General features: G+C 37.0%; 1 protein-coding gene across 2 annotated transcripts in view; it reads left to right on the plus strand.

Moving 5' to 3' along the window:
- PKP2 (plakophilin 2) overlaps positions 1–21,181 on the plus strand; it is a 103,132-nt gene extending 81,951 nt beyond the window's left edge. Inside the window, exons 10-13 of one of the 2 annotated variants that reach the window (XM_082419721.1) lie at positions 1,550–1,703; positions 6,156–6,345; positions 9,037–9,124; positions 9,257–21,181. In XM_082419721.1, the coding sequence (XP_082275847.1) occupies positions 1,550–1,703; positions 6,156–6,345; positions 9,037–9,124; positions 9,257–9,325 (501 nt within the window). In that variant the 3' untranslated portion in view covers positions 9,326–21,181. The remainder of the gene's footprint in view (positions 1–1,549; positions 1,704–6,155; positions 6,346–9,036; positions 9,125–9,256) is intronic. The other variant, XM_082419722.1, reaches the window with a different exon arrangement.
- The last annotated feature ends 272 nt before the right edge of the window (positions 21,182–21,453 follow it).

Raw genomic sequence — 21,453 nt, forward strand, 5'->3', positions numbered from 1 at the left:
TATTTTCCTTAATGAGCAAATTCTAAAGATCATTCCACATCAGCCTCTCCCATTTCCCTCAATGAATCAGAATTCTGTGATCATTTTTATATACTAGGCCTTGAGATGACAAAGAAAACTCTATGAGAGAGATAGAGCTGGACGGCATTGACTCAGAAGAGCAGAGCTTTTGCATATGAGGAAAGATGTAATTACTTAGATGGGCCATTGAGAAGAGAGAGGGATGCTAAGTCTACCTCCATGTCCAAGGAGTTGTACAGATTGGCTGCAGGTGAAGGATTCTTCCCAGAGGAAAGAAAAGAGTCTAATGGAATGTTCTGCAAATTAGTGAAAGACAAAGTGTAACTTTGGAACAAACATTGCAAAATAGTGGTTATTTAACTTCTTTGAGTCATGGACACTTTGAGTATCAAATAAAAGTTACGGACTCTTTCCCTGAAAAAGATTACTATAAACACAAAAATAATTTTAAGGACCTCCTATTCCCTCCCTGAAACCTATCCTGAATCCTATATTAAGAACCCCTTTTTTAGACGGTACAGTGCAGAATGTAAAGAGGGCACTGTGCAGGAGGTAGGGGAAGCAAGCAGAGTTTAGATAGATAAACAGAGAAGATAGACACCCTGAAGAATGGTCAAGAATACACGGATTTTTGGCATGGTAGCCTCATGTTAGGTTCAAATAAAAATATATAAAGTTGCAGACACAAGCTAAGGTCTTAGTATTGTTGGAGGTTTGCTGATGCTAGGAAGGGCCTAGTTGGTACTCAGACCCTGTGAAAGTAGGTGACCAGCCTAATTCCAAATAAGATTTGCCTCTGGTGGACCTAGACCTGAACCAGCAACTTGCGCATGCAGCCTCTGATACAGAGAATAGAGTTACAGGTAATCTGACAAGCCATACATTCCTTTCTTTAAAAGCCCAATATCTCTTTCAGAATAAACTAGCTTTTTAGAAATGAATACGTTTATTAAAATATGTAAAATGCCAAAATTTGAACAAGACAAACAGAAAAGATGAATAAGCCAACAACCAGTAAATACATTGAAATAGTAATCAGACATCTCCCTTTAAAATTTTTCTCAGCTCAGTTGTCTTTATAGCTAAGTTCTACCAGACCCACAAAGTTGAAATTATTCTTACATTACACAAATAGTTCAAGAAAATAGAAAAAGGGAAAAAAACTTACCCACTAAATTTTATGACATTAGTGTAACTTTGATTCTAAAATGCCCTTTTCTTTTCACAATGATGAACTGAAAATGTGAATAAAAAGAATATGATAAAAAAGGAAAGGGAAAGACAGACCCATTTTATTTATAACCAGATGCAGAAAACACAATAGCTAACCAAATCCAGTATTTTATTTAAAACTACTGAATAAACTGTCTTTATCCAGTAATTAAATTGAAAACCTAGTAAGAATTAAAAGAAAGTATCTCTAGCTTTTAAAACATCTCACTCAATCTCTAGTAATCTACAGAAATTAAGAAATTTTAACCATGAAGTAAAATACAATAGTATTTATAGAACATGTCTCACAAAACAGATGCCAACATCAGTAGCTCAAACAGTTGTCCAGAAAGAAAATGGCCTTCAGCACACACGAAAGATGCTGCATGTTGGTGATCCAAGTGTGAAAAAGACTGCCGTCTCTCTGCTGAGGAATTTGTCTCGGAATTTTTCTCTGCAGAATGAAATTGGTAAGTCAGTGTAAGTCTCTAGATGTAAAGTGTATATATTGAAAATACAAATGCAATAAAACATTGTCCTTATCACATTCTTTTTACAGTGATGAGCTGAAAGTGTGAATAAAGAGCAAAATGTGATAAATAGAACTGGTTTTTGTGTACCCAGACATCAAGTGTAGGCTTTCGCACTGGTCTCAAATAGGATTTTTCTTAATATCCAGCTTTGTTTGTTTGTTTTTTAAGTTTTTTCTTTTACACTTACATGGGACTAGGTAACCCACCAAAGGGCTCCCATCTTTTTTTTTTTTTTTGTAATTAATTTATCTATTTTTTTATATTTATTTTTGGCTGTGTTGGGTCTTCGTTTCTGTGCGAGGGCTTTCTCTAGTTGCGGCAAGTGGGGGCCACTCTTCATCGTGGTGCACTGGCCTCTCACTATCGCGGCCTCTCTTGTTGCGGAGCACAGGCTCCAGACGCACAGGCTCAGTAGTTGTGGCTCACGGGCCTAGTTGCTCTGCGGAATGTGGGGTCTTCCCAGACCAGGGCTCGAACCCGTGTCCCCTGCATTGGCAGGCAGATTCTCAACCACTGTGCCTCCAGGGAAGCCCTCCAGCTTTGTTTTTATTCTAATTACTACCAAAGAGAAGTTTTAGACCATACTAATAATTAATGAGACAGGTAATATATTTGATATTTCTCAGCCCTCAGCTATGACATCCAGTGAAGTCTTTTTAACCCACGTCTTTCAGAATGTTCTCTGTGTGGCCTGCTTAAGCACCACTCTTCTGAAACATTAAACAAACACACACACACAGTGGTTGTTCACCTCAGAAGCTTGGCCATTGTTGTACTAGAAAAAAGTCGTTGGACAGATAATCACAAAAAGAAGGAATCATGAATATAACAGATTTGGCATAGGTTTTAGAATAAATACGATGAAACACATTTGCTCCTTTTTTTGTAAGTCCGTATTATTGACAAAGATGATAACTATGTTACACTTTCAAATAACATTTTTCATTCATTTTCTTTATACCTGAAAATGTAAATGTTTGTGAATTAAGTCATAAACTATAAAATTAGATAATAGGAAGATAATGCTAAAATTAATCATGCTTTCTAATGCTCCATAAATTAGTCATTTCTGACAATTTAAAACTCAGTTTTCCAAAAATTCCACTAATTTTTTTTTTTTGTTTTTTTAATGGATTAGATTATTTTGAAATCTACACACACACACTCACACAGTGCCAGAAGTCTGTGGTTATGTTTTAACAATGTCATTTTCAAAGACAGCCAATAGCACAACATTGAACAGGAGGTTTCATACAATGCTTTTGTGCCCATTATGAACGTAGAGAGCCTGGAAATTTTTCAGTGAATCTGAAAGAAACCTTGCCAAAGGCACTGTCTCAAAATTATGAAAGTGTTCTTCTCATTGTCTTTCATGGACTTTTGTGCTGCACTTCAATCATGTGTATTATCCTTTGACTTTTTTCTTCTCAAATGAAATGTTAAGTCCATCTTTAGAGCATAGCTGATGAGAAGAACTGCGCTCTGGGGGACTTCCCTGGTTGTCCAGTGGCTAAGGCTCCATGCTCCCAGTGCAGGGGGCCCGGGTTCGGTTCCTGGTCAGGGAACTGGATCCCACATGCTGCAACTAACTAAGACCCAGCGCAACCAAATAAATAAATAAATATTTAAAAAAAAAAAAAAAAAAAAGAACTGCACTCTGCACACTGTGCCTGTGACTTCAGGGCAGAAATACTGTTGTCTCAAGTTCCACAGTCCTCCAGCTGTTGGAACAATACAGCTGTAGCCCCACAATTTATATAAGGTGATTTCACTGATCAACCTCCCCTCGTTTTAAGGACAATCGTGAGGAGAGGCTTCAGCAAGATAAATGCAATTTTTGAATTCCAAATTGGCTTTATGTCAAATATGTAATTTGAGTAGAAGTACTTGTGTTGATTCAGGGTATTAATAGCCAGGAATAAATGAAAATCAGTTTGAAATACAAGCTTTGTGTTTTTCATGAGAGATTTCTAGGCCAAGTAAAACTTTCTATGGGCTGACCTGGAATGAAGTCACCACATTTCACTTAGATTTACAGAAATAAACTTGAAACATATTTTCTTAAAAACTTGAAGATAGGCAACTTAGCATGGTGACAGAATAACAGGTCTCATGCAGAAGACATTGGTCTGCATCCTATAATGTTACTTTGCCACATGTCACCTTGGATAGTCATTTAGCTGCCCTAAATCAAATGAAATTAGTAATCACTACAGAACAGTGTTTTTCCAGGGATCAGATAACGTAATGTATGTGCAAGCACCAGCATTAACTAAAATCTCCTTCAATAATATGACATTGAGCTGTAACCCTCCAATATCATGATAGGGCCTTTGATTTTATATTTCACTATTAAAGATCTAACTTTGTCTCAAAGTGAATGTATTTACTCAGGCCCACAGGGTGTGTGTGTGTGTGTGTGTGTGTGTGTGTGTGTGTGTGAGTAGAGAGACAGAATGACCCCTCCTTTACTGTACTGTAGTGTTTAACTTTGTCAATGTAAACAGTTATACTGCTTTTCTAAGAAAAACAAACATGATATAAAATGTTAAAGACCCTAACTTCTCTTAATTCTCACTCCTCCTCAGACATAACCCAAAGTTTCAACCTTAAAATTGATCTGTAGAATTGGACGTTCTTGTTGGTCATACTGAGGGAGGAGAGGTGGAACTCTCTCAGCAGGGATCAGTCTCAGTGTGGGCAGCCTGGTCTCAGCCAGCCATTGATGCATCCTGCAGAGAGATCAGTTGTACATTTTCTGTTGTGATTGTCTCACACTTGTTTTCATGCTGTCGACCTAAATTCAGCAAAAGGAAAATTCAGGTTCTCAAGGCCTTTCATTCTGTGGTTTAACTTACTAAAGGAGGAAGCCTTCTGGTAGTTACTCACATCTGTGGAGAGCTTACTGTGCGCAGGGAACTGTGATACAGTTAACACATGGTAACTCATTTAATCCCTCAAAACAGTCCTGTGAAGTAAATACTATTATTATTCCATTTTACAAATTGGGAAAATGCAGCATAAAGAGGTTAAGTAACTTACCCAGACCACACAGCCATGAAGTGGCAGAGACAAGACTAAAACTAAAAAAGTATAGCTTCAGAGACTGAGCTCTGAGCTCCTAACACTATGCCAAGATGCTTAGACAACAGTGAAAAAGGAAGTGTTCAGGCCTTTGAGCAGAAGGTATGTCTTTCCTGTCAATCAGGTCCAGGTGTTATCAAAGGAAGACATATGGTTCCGTTCCTTTTATTGAGTACCTCTCTATTTTAGGCATAGTGATCGATGCTGGAAATCCAGAAATGAATACAATCATTGTCCTCAAGCAACTCATGGCTCCATTTGGAATTCAGACAGGCTCATAACTAATTACAGTCCGGTATCAGAGAGAGAAGTGCAGTTCAAGGCGTCACATAAACTCAGATGAAGAAAATAAAATTAGGCAGAAGTATTTGTACAAAGCAATAGAAGCATGCTCTCTGTCTTTCAAGGAGAGTCCAAAGTAGTTACAGGAAAAAAAAACATACATGGAAAGAATTTTTGCAAAATACCAAGTATAAATTCATATTGCCCGAAATATATACCATAGGACAAGGTATAATGACATCATCAAATATTAATACCTCTCTTGTTACTACAGAAAAAGCTAAACAAAAACCCTATAACCAAGATTTTATATATGTAGTGAAAAAATAAATTTTAAATAGTTTCTTTATCTTTTTTTAATAATGGTTATTTACATATTAAAGAAACTTTGGGCAGTACAGATAATTTTTTTTTTAATATTTTTAAGTCACCATTAATACTATTGTAGAAGAACAAGGGCTGTTACTGTTTTAGTGTATTTCTTCTCAGGTTTCTTGTATATGTGTTTGTCCTTTAAGTATACCGGTTATTTTCACATAGAATATTAACAAATATTTTTTTGTTATTATACATGCTTCATAGATATGTTTTGGGATGCATAATATTCTTTGCAGATGTGCTTTAGTTAATCATATTCATATTATTGGGATGTTTAGGCTGTGTAAAATTTTTCATGATATATATAATACTATAATAAAGATCTCTGCTTTTTCCATTTTTAAAGTGATGTCTTCAGGATGAATTCTCAAAAGTGGAAATACTGAATCAAAAAATGTGAAAATTTAAAAATTTTTTTGACATTTCTGTCAAATTACTTTCTGGAAAGATCTCCAGTGCACTGAGCACAAAGTATCATCTTTCTAAAAATCTTTTTTTTTTTTTTTTTGTGGTAATTTGAGTATTAAAGTGGTTACATCCTTCCATATGTTTGTTAACCAAATGTTTCTTCTTAAATGTTACTGGGATCTTGAGGTTAAGAAACAATCTTTATAATCAAGTGTTCTTTTTTTCTTTCATTTGTAGCCAGAGAAACTCTACCTGATTTGGTTTCCATAATTCCCAACACAGTCCCAAGCACTGATCTTCTCATTGAAACTACAGCCTCTGCCTGTTACACATTGAACAATATAATCCAAAATAGTTACCAGAATGCACGGGATCTTCTAAACACTGGGGGCCTGCAGAAAATTATGACCATAAGCGCAGGTGACACGTAAGTCCTTTAGCATCTGCCTGTCAGCGTCTCCCCTTTCCCCACCACCACTCCCATATGTAAATAATGCAGTTGTGAATGTCCAGGAATTGAGTACCATGGGCAACATGGCCAAAAAATAAGATTGTACAGCCGGACCAGATCATCTGGTCCAGTCCTTGGTGATCAGGCAAGTGAAAGCTGAATCCTCTAAGCCAAGTAGTTGCTCATTCTCTTCTAAAATATCCAGAAATAGTAAAACTCCATAGCTTATCTGGGTCGTGCATTCCAGCATTTTATTGACCTAATGAATTGTTTCCCAGAGCCACAGCTGTGATTTAAAAAGAGAAGAAAGTAGGCAAATTGGAGTCCTATGGACAAGGAATGCCCTTTTCCTCACTTAAATATGTGAAGCCGGTATCACCCGTAATAGCATGAGGAGGGGAAGTAGGAGGCAACATAACAAGAAATTCTTGCTTTCTCAGTTTTCTTTATCACATCTCTTCCATCTCTTATTCTCTTTTGAAGTAGAAGGTTTAATGCATGTAAGTCATCCCACATCCTTGTGTCTGTGTCTTCAAATATTCCCCATTAAAAAAAAAAAAAGGTGGAGAATGAAAAACATTGTGTAACCAAATTATTACTGTTAATTAACTCAGAGTGATGGGATCCCAAGGGGGTATGAAGATTATTATTTTTTTCTCTTTATATGACTCTGAATTGTTTGACTTGTTAAATAAAGTTAGTTTTGTAAGTAACCAAAAAAGAAAACAAATGTTATTATAGGCCAGTTCTAATGAGTTGCAAAGCAAATGGACTTGACCTGTAGTAGACAAATGTGTGCTTGGCTGCACAGAGGCTAGCATAGGGATCTGTGGTATCCCGAATGAGCACAACCCTTCCCCCCACAGCCACGCCCAATTTAGGCCCCTTGTGCTCTTCAGTTCCCCTCTGGCAAAGCTCACATGGAAGGAGGACTACATTCAGAGTCACATGATTAAAAGGAGCCCGAGTTAGAATGTCCATTTCCCAAAAGCAGGGAATATTTACCTGCTCCCAAGTAGCAATTGCTCAGCCTTTGTGGAAAGTATGAACTATTGCTGCAAAGCAGAAACGACTATTCCAAGTAGTCATCCAAATTTCTAACCAAATCTCTATAAGACAGTATGACTTTAATTATTTGAGTATTCAGACGTAAGAAGCACATGGGAATACACCATCACTTTTGGAAATTTCTTGTAGCTTAGCAAATTACGGGGTGTGCTATTCTGTTATTTTTCGTTGCACTGAGTGTCCCATTTGTGAGCCAGTCCTCACATGCCCTGTCTCCAAAAAGAAAAAAAAATATTCAACAAGAAACTCCTACCAGTTGGGTCTACTGTCTCTTCCTTGTTAGAGTGTTGTATAGCTAACCCATAATTTATGGGCTAGCCTGATAACCAATCACCATTTACATTTCATCTTTAAATAAATGAGTTCCAAGTGCCAAGCAACCAACTTATGAACAAACTTCATGACTATAACACCCTTGCAATTTAAGAACTTCCAATTTTAAATATTAGAGATCCACAGCTTTCATGGATTTATTAGTACTTCAGTTATTAGCAAGAGACTCTGAAAAGTCCCTGAGGTACTAAAAAAAAATCTGTAAGGTGCTAATTTAACTTACACTCCCTACACTGCTGGTATGAAAGAGGTCTTTTAGCTATTAAATGAACCCAGCATGGGCTTCTTCATACAGCTTTGCATTCTCTGTTCTTGGTTGCATGCTTACAAACTCCTATGATAGGAAAAATAAAATCTTTGTTTCTTTGTTAAAAGAAAAAATGCAGCCATGTGCTAATTCAAGTGATGGAAGAGAGAGAGACCTAAGAAAGCACTGATCCTTAGCCAGAAACAAGAAGTTTGAGACAAATTTAAAAGCAGAACATCAAAAACTAAGTACATATAAAAATAATAATAATAAAATTTTTTTAAAAAGTAAGGGGACTTCCCTGGTAGTCCAGTGGTTAAGACTCCAAGCTTCCAATGCAGGGGGCACATGTTCGATCCCTGTTCGGGGAACTAAGATCCCACATGCTGCGCAGCGTGGCCAAAAAAAAAAGTAAGTACAATGTCAAATTCAGTGCAGACTTGGATTTATAACAGTAACACACTTTCCATTTGCTATATACAAAGACATAAATTTTGAAACTGTATTAAAATAACAGTTGCTCCAGTAAGAATTTATTAATTTGAAAAAGGTACATAACCCCTGCATTCATGGAGTCACTAAGTCTAAGAGTTATACATATTTTTCAATCATACTTTCATGCATTTGTACTCTATAAATATGCGTTATAAATATACAGGTATTTTCTAAAAATATATAATATAAATGTACAAATATAAATTTTATTCTATAAATAAATTCAAGGAATTATAAAACTCTAAGAATATATGCCTTATAAATATCAGGAATTTGCTTTATAAACTATTTGTTAGCACCTTGCTAGTGGTTTAAAAGGATTTTTAAAAACACAAAAGCACCAACGTGGCCCCTGACCTCCTAAAGCTCACCATCTAATCTCTTGTCATGGTGAGTGGCCTGACTTGATGGATGGCTCCTGAGTGACAGCAGTTAAAGAAGATTTACAGAACGTCCAAAGGCAGCATCCAGAAGCCTCATACTTTCTAACTGATCTCCGAAAAATGTCCTTTTCTTCTTTTCAGCTACGCTTCCAACAAAGCAAGTAAAGCTGCTTCTGTTCTCCTATATTCTCTGTGGACCCACACGGAGCTCCATAATGCCTACAAGAAGGTAAGAATGCTAAAAAGAGCCAGATAATAATGTCCTGCTTGACTTGACCCTGGTGAGAAGTCACTAAAAACTGCATTTTCTTGTGTGAAAATTGTTGTTAACCTTTCACATTTCTGTTTGCTTATTCCAAAGGCTCAGTTTAAGAAGACAGATTTTGTCAACAGCCGGACTGCCAAAGCCTACCACTCCCTGAAAGACTGAGGAACATGAAGAAGTGCTCTCAGAAAGATGAACCTCATTATTCTCAGTCACAAAAAGCCCCAAAGGAAAACACCTATTTTTCTACTTCCCATCCCAAGAAGCTTCAAAAAACCATGTCCTGTTTCTATCCTTTTCTATTTCCATGGTCCCCAGGATCCAGAAAACAAATAATCAAAATATAATTTTATTAGTTTTCCAGAGGACATTTGCAAGTTTGACACGAGTAGATACTGGCAACAGGCTCGATTTTACCCTCTACAAACAGTGGTCTTTTTGATCAGGGCTGACGGTGTATGTCCTACTGGAATCAAAATGTGAGTTCATGTGGGATGGACATTAACAGAATAAATAAGGAAGGAAGCTGCTGTATTACTAGGATTTTAAAAGTTTGATTTACATTTATATTCCTTTTCTGGTTTCCATGTTTTGTCACTCACATGCACGTTGCTTCACCACTGAGCCATGAGTGTATTGTTCTGCAGTGTTGAAACAGAATGGAAACAACAAGAAATATTTGTGGGGTTATCCAGGCAAAAATGTAATGACAAAATTACTTGTTCGTTTACTTTGTGCTTGTTTTTATCCTCTTGAATTTTTTCTCTGATTTTCAGTGAACTTAAGAAATTTAGATCACAGAACATGCATGACTATAAGGAAAAGAAATTGAAAGGAAGTGATCATAGCAAATTTAAAAATCTTTTCTACAGAGAAAGTCAACTATGGTTATGAAATTCAGTGTTCCCTCAAAATACTGAATAAGTAGGATTTTTACTCAAGGAAATATTTCACCTATAATAACACCATTAAATGTAAATCTCTTCTGACAGTAGCATTCAGTGTAATCTATTTCCTGGACTTCTTCAGCCACTGCAGTGGGCTGGTGGAAGAATGGACTCTACTGTTTGGCTACAAAAGAAACCTAGGCCTCTCAGACTACTGGACCAGTCAGGGCCCTGAAAACACAGCTTATTTTAATGAAGTACATTATCAACCAGCCCTACTTTGCCCAACATTTTAAAAATAGAACCACTAAACACATGTGCCTTTCCTTAGGCCATTATTTTAAGTCAAGGAAAAGCTAGAAAAAAAATGAAGTTATGTTGAGGAAAAATGTGTCTAGGCCATCCAGAAATGATATGAGAAATACTAATGTTTTAAAGTTGACAACATCATCTATTGAAGTGAGTCTGTATTAAGTGTTATTTTAACTGGGCTGTGATTAATACCATTCAGATAGAATTAGTCTTCTTAACTATAATTCTGTTATATTTTGCTTTTTTAAAAAAAATCTGACAATATCTGTTGTAAGAAAGTAAGAAGGAAAAAAATCCTTCAGCTCCTTTTGGCCAGAAAAGTGTAATAGGAAATAAATTGCCACTTTCAATTTGAATGTGTACTTAAGTGTTTATTATATTTGTTTTGTTTTGTTTTTTTGGCCACACAGCTTGTGGGATCTTAGCTCCCCAACCAGGGATCGAACCCGAGCCTACGGCAGTGAAAGCACCAAGTCTTAACTAGTGGACCACCAGGGAATTCCCAAAGTCTTTATTGTATTTGGAACTTAAAATTTTTTTCAATTTCAAAAGCTCAATGAAGAAGACTTAGGTTACTAACCTAGTTCAAAATGAAATTATTTAGATACCAATTTTTAAAATACTGAAGAGAGAAATTATATCCCTTTTATCAGAATTCTGATGATAAGCATTTGGAGTATATTTATTCCTCCAGAGAATTAATGTATATTCAAGAAGTTTCTGTGTTTTTAAGACATTAGTAGAGCCTTCAATAATATTAAACACAAAATGAGGCAAAAATAACATTGCCTGCCTTGGTATCTGTGTATATCTGACTTATTTGTGTATCTTGGTGTATGTGGTATGATTGACATGACAGAAATTCAACTTTAATTACTAAGGGTTTAATACTTTGTAATTGCTGTCTTTCTTCCCTAATTAGTCCTAAATTCTTTACCAAGAAACACTTCCTATAAGAAAGATGGGACTAGCTAGTGACTAAAACATGTAAAAATGGAGAGACATACAAATCTAGGTATTGCTAGATTTCAGTAAATTGAGTGGGTCTGTGACCATGAAAAGATAGACTATGCTTGATCCCCATGTCCTGCTTTGTCCCTTTGTTTACAAAAACCTCACTTCTTTACTTTCTATGAACACTTCTGAGGGAGGTCCTTATGCAGTTGAATATCACTTTTCATCACAGGTCTATACACAAAGCTTTTTTTCTTTTCTATGTGTCCCAGACTGTACCCATGTCATCAAAGGAACAAAGGCACTGAGCTGGGACTCTGCATGCATTTGTGTTAAGAGATCTAAAGGCCTTGCTGCCTTCTCAAGAATTCTTAACGATCTTCTGGAATATGGGAGGTTGCTGCCCTGGATTTCTATCAAATGAAAAACATTTTATACCAGATGGAAAAAAACCAAAGGGTTATCTGATAAGATAAAGAGGGGATTAACATGTCAAATGGGAAAATAAGCAGCATGAGTAGATAAACCACTTTAAAACCAATTTTATCACCCTATGAAGAAGCAATTCCTTAGAAGAAAGAAGGAAATGCTGGGGGAGAAATATATATATACACACACATATATATATATGTTTAAATATATAAATAATATGTATATATATTTTTAATATATATTGGAACATATGTGTGTATATATATGTAATTTATATACTATAGTTACAAATGAAATTTCTTCTAAATAAAATATATAATGAAGGCACTGCATTGGAATGAGGAGGACTTCAGTATGTGTGTACTTTGAACAAAATTGCAGAAGCCTTGAATCACAGAATCTGAGGATTAGGAGGGAATTTAGAGGGCATCTGGTCAAGTCCTCTTTAGAGTATCTTCTTGTATCATAAAAGACTCAGTTCTTATTAAAGTAACAGAGAAGAAAAACATGCAATCATTCATTCAACTAATGCCTAACATGACCCTGTAACTGGCCTATCTTCAGATTCAGTAACTTGCATTTTAAAGTATTCCTTGTGGAAGTGAAAATAGATTAAAAAGGAAACAAACTCTTCAAAACTCGGCTTTAGATTTAATGTTTTATTTATAGTGGAAATGACAGTTTCATCTCTTATGAAATAAACTTCAACCCTTTAAGAACTGTAACTAAAAGGAAAACTCTCTTTTTATGATCTATTCGGAAAGAGAGACCAAAATGCCACACACTGGCATAGAAGTTGTTTAAAATATGTTAAGGGAAAGCATTTTGAAAGTCATAGGGAGACACAAAGAACCCAGCAATATCCAGCCTGGAAGAAGGGTGTTGTGTTATCTGTCTTTAAATATCTGAGAGACCACAGTGTAGATGACACAGTCTTCCTCTAACAGAGTAGAGGACAGACCAGGGTCAGTAAGCAGAGGCTTGTGTGACTGGCTTTGACTGAACAAGAGTGGACATATGTTGAGCACTTCTCACAGCCTCCTCATGAAGTATGTACTTCTTTTTCTTTCTTTTTTTTTTTTTTTAATACATTTTACGCATGAAAATAACCTGAAGCAGGGAAAGGTTAGGTCACATTCCAAAGCTGCATAGCTAGAAAGTGCAGAGGGGCCATGTAAGCCCAGGTGGGTTGGCTTCTCTCTGGGTTCCCTGGGAGCCAAGAATGCAAGACTCAGGTCTCCGTGCTGGGGAAACGTGGGGCTCTCTTTGGCTTGTCTCTTGGCAAGTTAAGAGGATAGTCTGACATAATGGTTAAGAGGATTGATTCTAGGACCAGCCAGCCTGAACTCAAATTGTGACTGTTCTCCTTACTGGGAGGGTAAGGGTAAGGGTTAGGGTTAAGGTTAGGGTTAGTTGGGGGAAGTTTCTCACTCTCCCTGATCCTCAGTTTTCTTTCTTTGTTATATGTGAATGATAGGAGTAGTTACCTCATGGGATTGTTTTAAGGATTGAATGTTTTCATAATTATAAAGCACTTAAAACAGTGCCTGACAGTATATACTGAATTTCTCTTCTCAGATAGGTTGGTTCAATTAAAAGCCCGACCTTCCCCCCAGCCATGCATTTTGTACACCCACACATACACATACTGATTCATCCCTCAGAAGGCCAGGTAGAAATGAGGAAAATAAATATGGCCCAGTCAAGTGTTCCTGAAAGTCTGTTCTTCAGAACACAAGTTCTTTGGGAGTATTTATAAGTGTTATGTGAAAAGAAATATCCCATACTTTAAGTCTGAAAAGGGCTGAGTTATACAAATATTGAAAGAATCTGGATTACAAGACTTCTCAGAGCCCCTAATATGCAGCGTACATTGTGAAATCTCCAAGAAGGGCTAGAGTATGCTGCATGTCACAAACCTTTGGTTGAATCAATAAACCCCTTTTTTCCTAGATGATTCTTGAAGCTGTGCTTCTGTTGTAAACACTGTAACCAGCAGTGATCTGAGCCATAGTCAAGAGGAAAAAAGGCATTTATCTTGTTCACCGTCTAGCCCAGTTCATCTTGCTAAAGCCTGGACTACTAGTAAACCATACCTGGGCTTAGTCATGGTTTAGTAAAATCTGAAAATCAGCGATTTCAATAGATTTAGGACTAGTTCCTGAACATTTTGTCTCATTCCCACCTGGAGTGCTGCATCTGTGGATGGGAAGGTAACTCAGGAGGTACGTATTAGCCCAGAGAAGCAGGTTGAGACAGTGACAGACATTCTTACATCTGGCTGATCAGACCTCCTCATAAATCCCACTTCAAGAAGAAGTTAAATCTCTCAGAAGCCTGAATTTTCCTTGTAAGCTGCTAACACACATCTGGCAAGGAATAAAAATCAAGTCCAAATTGTTGCAGATTTTCTTAGAACCATTGCAGTATGTTCTTCCCAGTAACAGTGTTTGGGGTGTTTTCTTGTTTTGGAAAGGAAGTTAGGGGTATCCATTTTCAATTAGGATATCTTTCAACATACATGTATTGAGCACTTGTTCCTGGAGCTGAGGACCAGTGAGATGTACCTTCCTGAGGAAGCACTCACAGCTCTCCGTGAAACTGACTTCACTGTGACAGTTTCACAGTTTACAGTGCTCTTTGCTTCACCTGGGAAATGAAAAGTCATCAACTGTGTGCTGAGGGTTAAGGCACTCTAGACCTACACAGGTCTTCTGGAATAGATGGCTCTCATAAAACAAGAAGTGGTTAGAGTGAGAAGCAGAGAATTATTAAGAAAATACCCTTATTTTAAGCCAGAAGAGGTTAAGTCAGAATTGACACTCCTGTAATAAGAGTGCATAAAAATTCTAATATTTTGAAAATTGACAAAATTTATGTTCCTCAGGAACTTGTTTCTTTTACTCCTTGCTCTAACTGGAGATTTTTGCAGTCCTAAATTTAAAAGACATAAGTAATCTATTTTAGTGGTACTGTCAAAACAGCTTTTTTTAAAAGAATTAGGTGTGAACATATTAAATAGCATACGAACATACTCCAACTTTTGGTGGCTCATTTCTAAAATGACCCAATTCTTCATCTCATGTTGTGTTTCTCCTGTTTTAGTTTATCACTTAAGATGCTTCATTTGCAGTTGAGTAAGAAGAAAGTCCAACTCAAAATGGCTTAGGCAATAAATGATTTTTGCCTAAGGAACAGGAACATCAGGTTTAGGCTCAGGTTTGATTATTTCAGCAGTTCATTGAGGTCATCAAGAACCCAGATACTGGGACTTCCCTGGTGGTCCTGTGGGTAAGACTCTGCTCTCCCAATGAGGGGGGCCTGGGTTTGATCCCTGGTCAGGGGACTAGACCCCGCATGCCTAAACTAAAACTAAAGATCCCGCATGCTTCAACTAGGACCGGGCGCAGCCAAAATAAATAAATGAATATTTTTTTAAAAAAGAGAGAACTCAGATTCCTTTAATCTTTCTGCTGTCATCCTCACCATATTAGGTTTTGTCTCCAGGTTGATTTCTTCATGCTGAGAAAATGGTTGCAGCAACTCCAAACATCTCATCTTCACAGAGCCATGTCCAAAGGCCAGAAAAGTAAACATTCCTTTCTTGCATTCTTTTTCTTTAAAACAAAGAAAAATTTCCCAGAAGCTTCCATCAGACATCCCTCATTTCATATTGCCAGAATTACATCACACATCCATTCCTAAATCAATTCCTGGTGAGAAAAATGAAACTACTATTCCTTTCTCTTTTTTTATAAATTTATTATTTTTAAAAATATTTATTTATTTATTTATTTGGCTGTGCCAGGTCTTAGTTGCAGCACACATGATCTTTTTTGTGGCGTGCAAGATCTTTAGTTCTGGCATGCGGGATCTTTTAGTTGCGGCATGTGGGATCTAGTTCCCTGACCAGGGATGGAACCCGGGCCCCCTGCATTGGGAGAGCGGAGTCTTAACTGCTGGATCACCAGGGAAGTTCCTACTATTCCTTTCTTAAACCAATCATATTTCACCGAAGGCAGGGGCTACCTTCCCTGAGACTCATGAATGGTGAATACTTGAACAAAGTCAGTGTATAATTGAGCAAGGAAAAAGGGGGCTGCAGAATAGTCAACCAACATTGCCTGCCCTATGTAGAGACACTCAAAGAAAAAAGAATTAAACATTTTTTAGCAAACTGATTTCATTTAACTTATAAGACAACTCTTTCAAATGCTGCAGATAAAAGAGCAAGTTTATCTACTATGGCTGTTGCATTGCATTTAGGACAAAGTCCTTGAAAGTTTATGGTTAAAGAATGATAGGAGAGCAAGGAACTGCAGTTAAGCGAATAATCATGATTTCAAGGAGAACAATAAAAGAAGATGATGCTCAATTGAACTGTAGAGGTAGAATAAAATCATTTCAGAAACTACTGTGCCTCTTTTTCATTCTCTCCTTTTTTTTTTTTCATTCTCTCCTTTTCTTGACATCTACTATTCCTCACCTTTAACTGCTAATTATGGAACAGAAGTTGTACCTTCATTGACCAAATTACCTTGGAAGAAAGTTGGCTTGAGCTTGAGGTGTTTGGATAATCTCCAGTTACTTCAATGAGACCTTAGTTTAGCTGAGTAGAAAGAATTGGGTTTGGATTCTGACTTTACTTCTCAATGGCTGTGTGACTCTGGGGAGTTACTTTAACTTCCTGAGTGTCAATTTTACCTCATTATCAATTATTGATTATAGGATTGTTGAGGGAATAAACTGAGATGATGTTTTCAAAATGCCTGGCTCCTAGTGATTACTTCCTTTTTGTAGATCTGGCTGCTGCCCAAAGGTCCCCAGGCTTCAGTTTCTGCCTTCAGTTTTATTTCTCTGCTTTTCAGTGTCCCAGGGATCATCTTAAAGCAGAAAGCAAACTCCATAGTGGTAAAACAGGAAATGATAGAGGAGGGAAAACCTGTGTGTTGAATTTTCTTGCCCCCTCCAGCCCTTCCTCATGCCACCAGGTTTCGCTTACTGTTCTTCTGCTGACCTGAGATCCACAACCCCACAGTCCCTTATCCTGCCCATTTTTACACCAAAATCCATCCTCCTGAAGAATTCAAATCAGGGGAAACTTCGAGGGGGACAAAGTGAAACAACTCCCCTTCTTGCTGCTTAGGGGTGCAGCAGGAGACAATGTGTTCTCGCTAACCTAGGTGGAAATATTGAGTATGTTTTTCTATTAAAATAATAATAACAAATTATTTTAATAGAAAACAATAATGTGTCAGATCAGCCAAACAGTAAAACTTAATTTCCTTTTCTGAAAAAAGTGATTTTGGGGGAGAGTATTCAGATAACCTTCAAGAGTAAATGTTTGTATGAAAGTTGGGTATGGCATAGACTTGACTTTTAACAGGACACATGGTGCCCAGCATAAAGACTACATTTCTCTGCCTCACTTGCAACTGAGTAAAGTCATATGACTAAGTGCTAGCCAGTGGGATATAGGTGCAGTGTAACCCAATAGCTCCTCAAAACCTTCCTTAAGAGACAGTGGGCATGTGCCCTTTGCTCTGTCTCCTTTATCCATTCTTCCTGGAATGCTGATGATACCCACCTGGACCACGGGATGAAGGCCATGCTCTGGTATGGCAGCACGGTGACCTGAGTGGAACCTGGTCACACTAGCTCTAGACCACTTATTTCAGACATTGCACACAAGAGAGAGAAATAAAATTTTATTGGGTTTATGCTATTATTATCTTAGTTTTTATAACTCATGATCAAACTTAATCCTAACTACTGCTTCTTGACACCATTATCTAGCACAAAATCAAATTTAAAAAAAATTTCAAACTAGAAGATATCAATACAATGCCTCTGTCCTAGATCAAAATGCAAACTACACAGTTAAACTGTTAGCAAGAATACAGAGAAAGGGAAGTTAATTCAGTGAGTTAATTTTGGACCTCAGATCCCTTTAACCTGTTGATAACGTTCTTTACAAAGCAGTCTTCAGCCGTGTTGTGGAATTAATTCTACTCAATGGAAAAATAAATAATGGTATCAGATTTCCTCAGAGAAGCATGCTTTGGAGCATATTGCCTGGGGGGGGGGGGGAGTAGTAGCTGAAATACAGTACATAAAGCTATGTGACTATAAAATTGTATAAAATTGTGACTATAAAATATACAATTTTCTACGACATATTTGCTGACAAATGTCAAGAGAAAATAGTTTCTATGCAATGAAAAGAGACTTAAGTAGACACCTAACTTAGGTCATAAACATTTTCAAAAGGTCAACTGGAAAACCATCTACAGTTGTCTAATACCATGTGTCTCACAGGGGCTCTGTTTGACAAAAGGCATCCATATCTGACCTACATATCATGGTATTTAGGAAACATTACCAAGTCATTATAAATCGACCTATATAGATTTGTGGAATTTTTGCTTCATGGATCTTGTCTTTGGGCACTTAACACCCACTCCCACCTCTTCTGAATTCCCTCCTGTGCCATAGGGGCTAGAAGGCAAAAAACTACATTTTTCAGACTGTCTTACAGCTGGGGTTTTAGATGCAGCTTAGTTTCCTCAAGGATGACACAGTTGGGTATGAATGTGGAGGCCATTTTCCAGCTGCTGTTGTGTTTGGGAAGCGAGTCCCAACAGATATAAGTGTGCCAGTGTCCAGTTACCAACTTTGTGAGTTGTCAGCCGTGACAGCGACACATGTGACGGCAGGAATAGCAGCAGCTGGCCTCCTGATTTCTGCTCCTCCAGCTCTTTCACAAGTGTGTAAACACCCAAATTCCTGTGTTAAGTCCTCTCTACTCAAATATCTAGAGTGAATTCTGTTTTCTTCACTGAACCCCGATATGGTATTCCAGTCACTTATGTTTTCTAGGAATTAGGGAAATTAGTATCCCAGAAGAGCCTAATTTTGTTTGTTAACTGAGTTGTTTAATGTTAAAAAGGGATCTTTGGCATATCATAAATATTTGTATCTCTTAAACATAAGCGTAATTTAAATATCTGGTCATTTTCAATATAAATCTAGTAATTTTTCTAAAAACCTTTTACTTGATCTTTGATTACTATTTTAATAACTGGTAAGTTTAACAGAATAATTAATCCAAATAATTAACACCATCATTAATTATAAGCAGTTTAAACTACAATCACAAAATTTCAATGTATCTCAGGGCCTTCATAGATCTAACAGGGTAGACCTAGACATTTAGCAAACTAAAAGCTATTGATTTGTTCTGTCTTTAGCTACTGGAAATTACATCGAAGGTCAAGGTTTCCTGTAGGAACTTCTTCTGCATCAGGAAAATCATTAGAGAAAGGCCATTTCCAGAAATGTTGTGCTTGGCAAATTAATCTTTTTTGAAAAGCTATTCACCACATTAGTACAATATGAAAACCCAAGCAATTAGCAGAATTCTTCATTCTTAGAGCTGCGGGCTTAAGTTCAACATTTCTTGATTCATTGCCCATGATTCATTATTTTGAATAGCTGTTTTCCAGGCTAAGACCCCATGTTTGGCAATCACAGCAATAAAACTCAGAAATGATGTTCAGTATTATTCATGAGGTACCCATACACAAAATTTGTTTCCATATACCACAGTTATTTACTGATGCCTGGTTAACCTTTCGATCTCATTTTTCAAAATGAGACGTCGTTTTTAAAGACGGTATTCCTGAATATAGTCTTTCAACTGTACAGTCAGAAAATGTTGAATTTTATAATGTTAACTGTGCCCTGACAAAAATCAACCATCCTTTGTGGGCCAACAGAGTCTAATTAGGTGGTATAAGGAAGACATTTCTATCAAAATAAAAGGTCCCTACTTGAATAAGATATTTACAACTAGTTTGTCACAGTACTTGGAAGTCAACAATTAGAGATTAAGGCTTTGGTTAAATTAGAAGCTCTTAAAATACAAATTCTCATAGGAAAGGTAGCACCAATAAAAAATTTTTTTTAATTTAAAAAAAATTTTAAATTAAAAAGGAAAAAAACTTAAAAAGGATGTCTATATGTGGATAACTGAGTCACTTTGCTGTACAGTAGAGATTGCCACAACATTGTAAATCAACTATACTTCCATTAAAATTTAAAAAAAGAAAGGAAAGGTAGCACCAAAAGTCCAACCAACAACAGAAGACCATATAAAAAGAATCAGTAGCATTACATAATAAATCATCATACAATGAGATGATATACAGTAAAGAAGAATGAGCTACAGCTACAAGCATCCATAAAAATAAACTTAAATTAGATCATGTTAAGCAGAAAAAGGCAATAAAAATGGGGTGATTCCATTTATATAAAGTTCAAAAACAAAACTAAACTAAAAAATATATTGATTAGGAATAGATACTTATATGGCTTTAAAAAGCTATAAAAAAGAGAATGGACTTGAGGATACAGGGAGGGGGAAGGGTAAGCTGGGACAAAGTGAGAGAGTGGCACTGACATATATACACTACCAAATGTAAAACTGATAGCTAGTGGGAAGAAGCTGCATAGCACGGGGAGATCAGTTCAGTGCTTTGTGACCACCTAGAGGGGTGGGATAGGGAGGGTGGGAGGGAGGGAGACGCAAGACGGAAGAGATATGGGGCTATATGTATATGTATAGCTGATTCACTTTGTTATAAAGCAGAAATTAACACACCATTGTAAAGCAATTATACTCCAATAAAAATGTTAAATAAATAAATAAAGTAGTGAAAACCAAAAAAAAAAAAAAAAAGCTATGAAAAGAAAGCATGCAGAGAAGCGTTTAAGAACACATATAAGAAAGATGCTTGTAAGAGTGCTTCTTGCTTGCCATGTTGAGAACAATCAGTACTATATCAGTGAATGCATGAGATAGCCTTTCTGTAATGCATGTACAGAAGTGCTTAAGAACACATGTGGACTTCCCTGGTGGCACAGTGGTTAAGAACCTGCCTGCCAATGCAGGGGACACAGGTTCGATCCCTGGTCTGGGAAGATCCCACATGCCACGGAACAACTAAGCCCATTCGCCACAACTACTGAGTCCCCATGCCACAACTAGTGAAGCCCACGCACCTAGAGCCTGTGCTCTTCAACAAGAGAAGCCACCGCAATGAGAAGCCTGTGCACCACAATGAAGAGTAGTCCTCCTCGCTGCAACTAGAGAAAGCCCATGTGCAGCAAAAAGACCCAATGCAGCCAAAAAGGAAGGAAGGAAGGAAGGAAGGAAGGAAGGAAGGAAGGAAGGAAGGAAGGAAGGAAGGAAGAAAGGAAGGAAGGAAGGAAGGAAGGAAGGAAGGGAAGGAGGGAGGGAAGGAGGGAGGGAGGGAGGAAGGAAGGATTATTAAAAAAAAAAAAAAAGAACACTTGTAATAAAGATGTTTGTAAGGAAAAAACAATCTTATTATAGACTGAACTGTGTACCCTAACACAATCTGCCTGATGTTCTTATTAAGAAAAAAAAAAAAAAAGCTGTGAAGAGTAGCCAGTAAATGATAAACACTAAACTTAGGTCAGCAGTTACCTCTGGAGAGAATACAATTAAGGAGATTCGTGTGGGGGCTTCCAAGTTATTGAAAATGGTCTATTTGTAATACATGTATTACAAGTTCTCTAGTATGATATATGTCATGATTTAAAAGTTTAAAACTAATTTTAAAGTTAAATATGGGCTTCCATGATTGAAAAATGGAGGGAGCCCGAGCTATGGGTAGTCACACA

This window comes from Balaenoptera physalus, assembly GCF_965194825.1.
Source record: "Balaenoptera physalus genome assembly, chromosome: 13".
NCBI classification, from domain to species: Eukaryota; Metazoa; Chordata; class Mammalia; order Artiodactyla; family Balaenopteridae; genus Balaenoptera; species Balaenoptera physalus.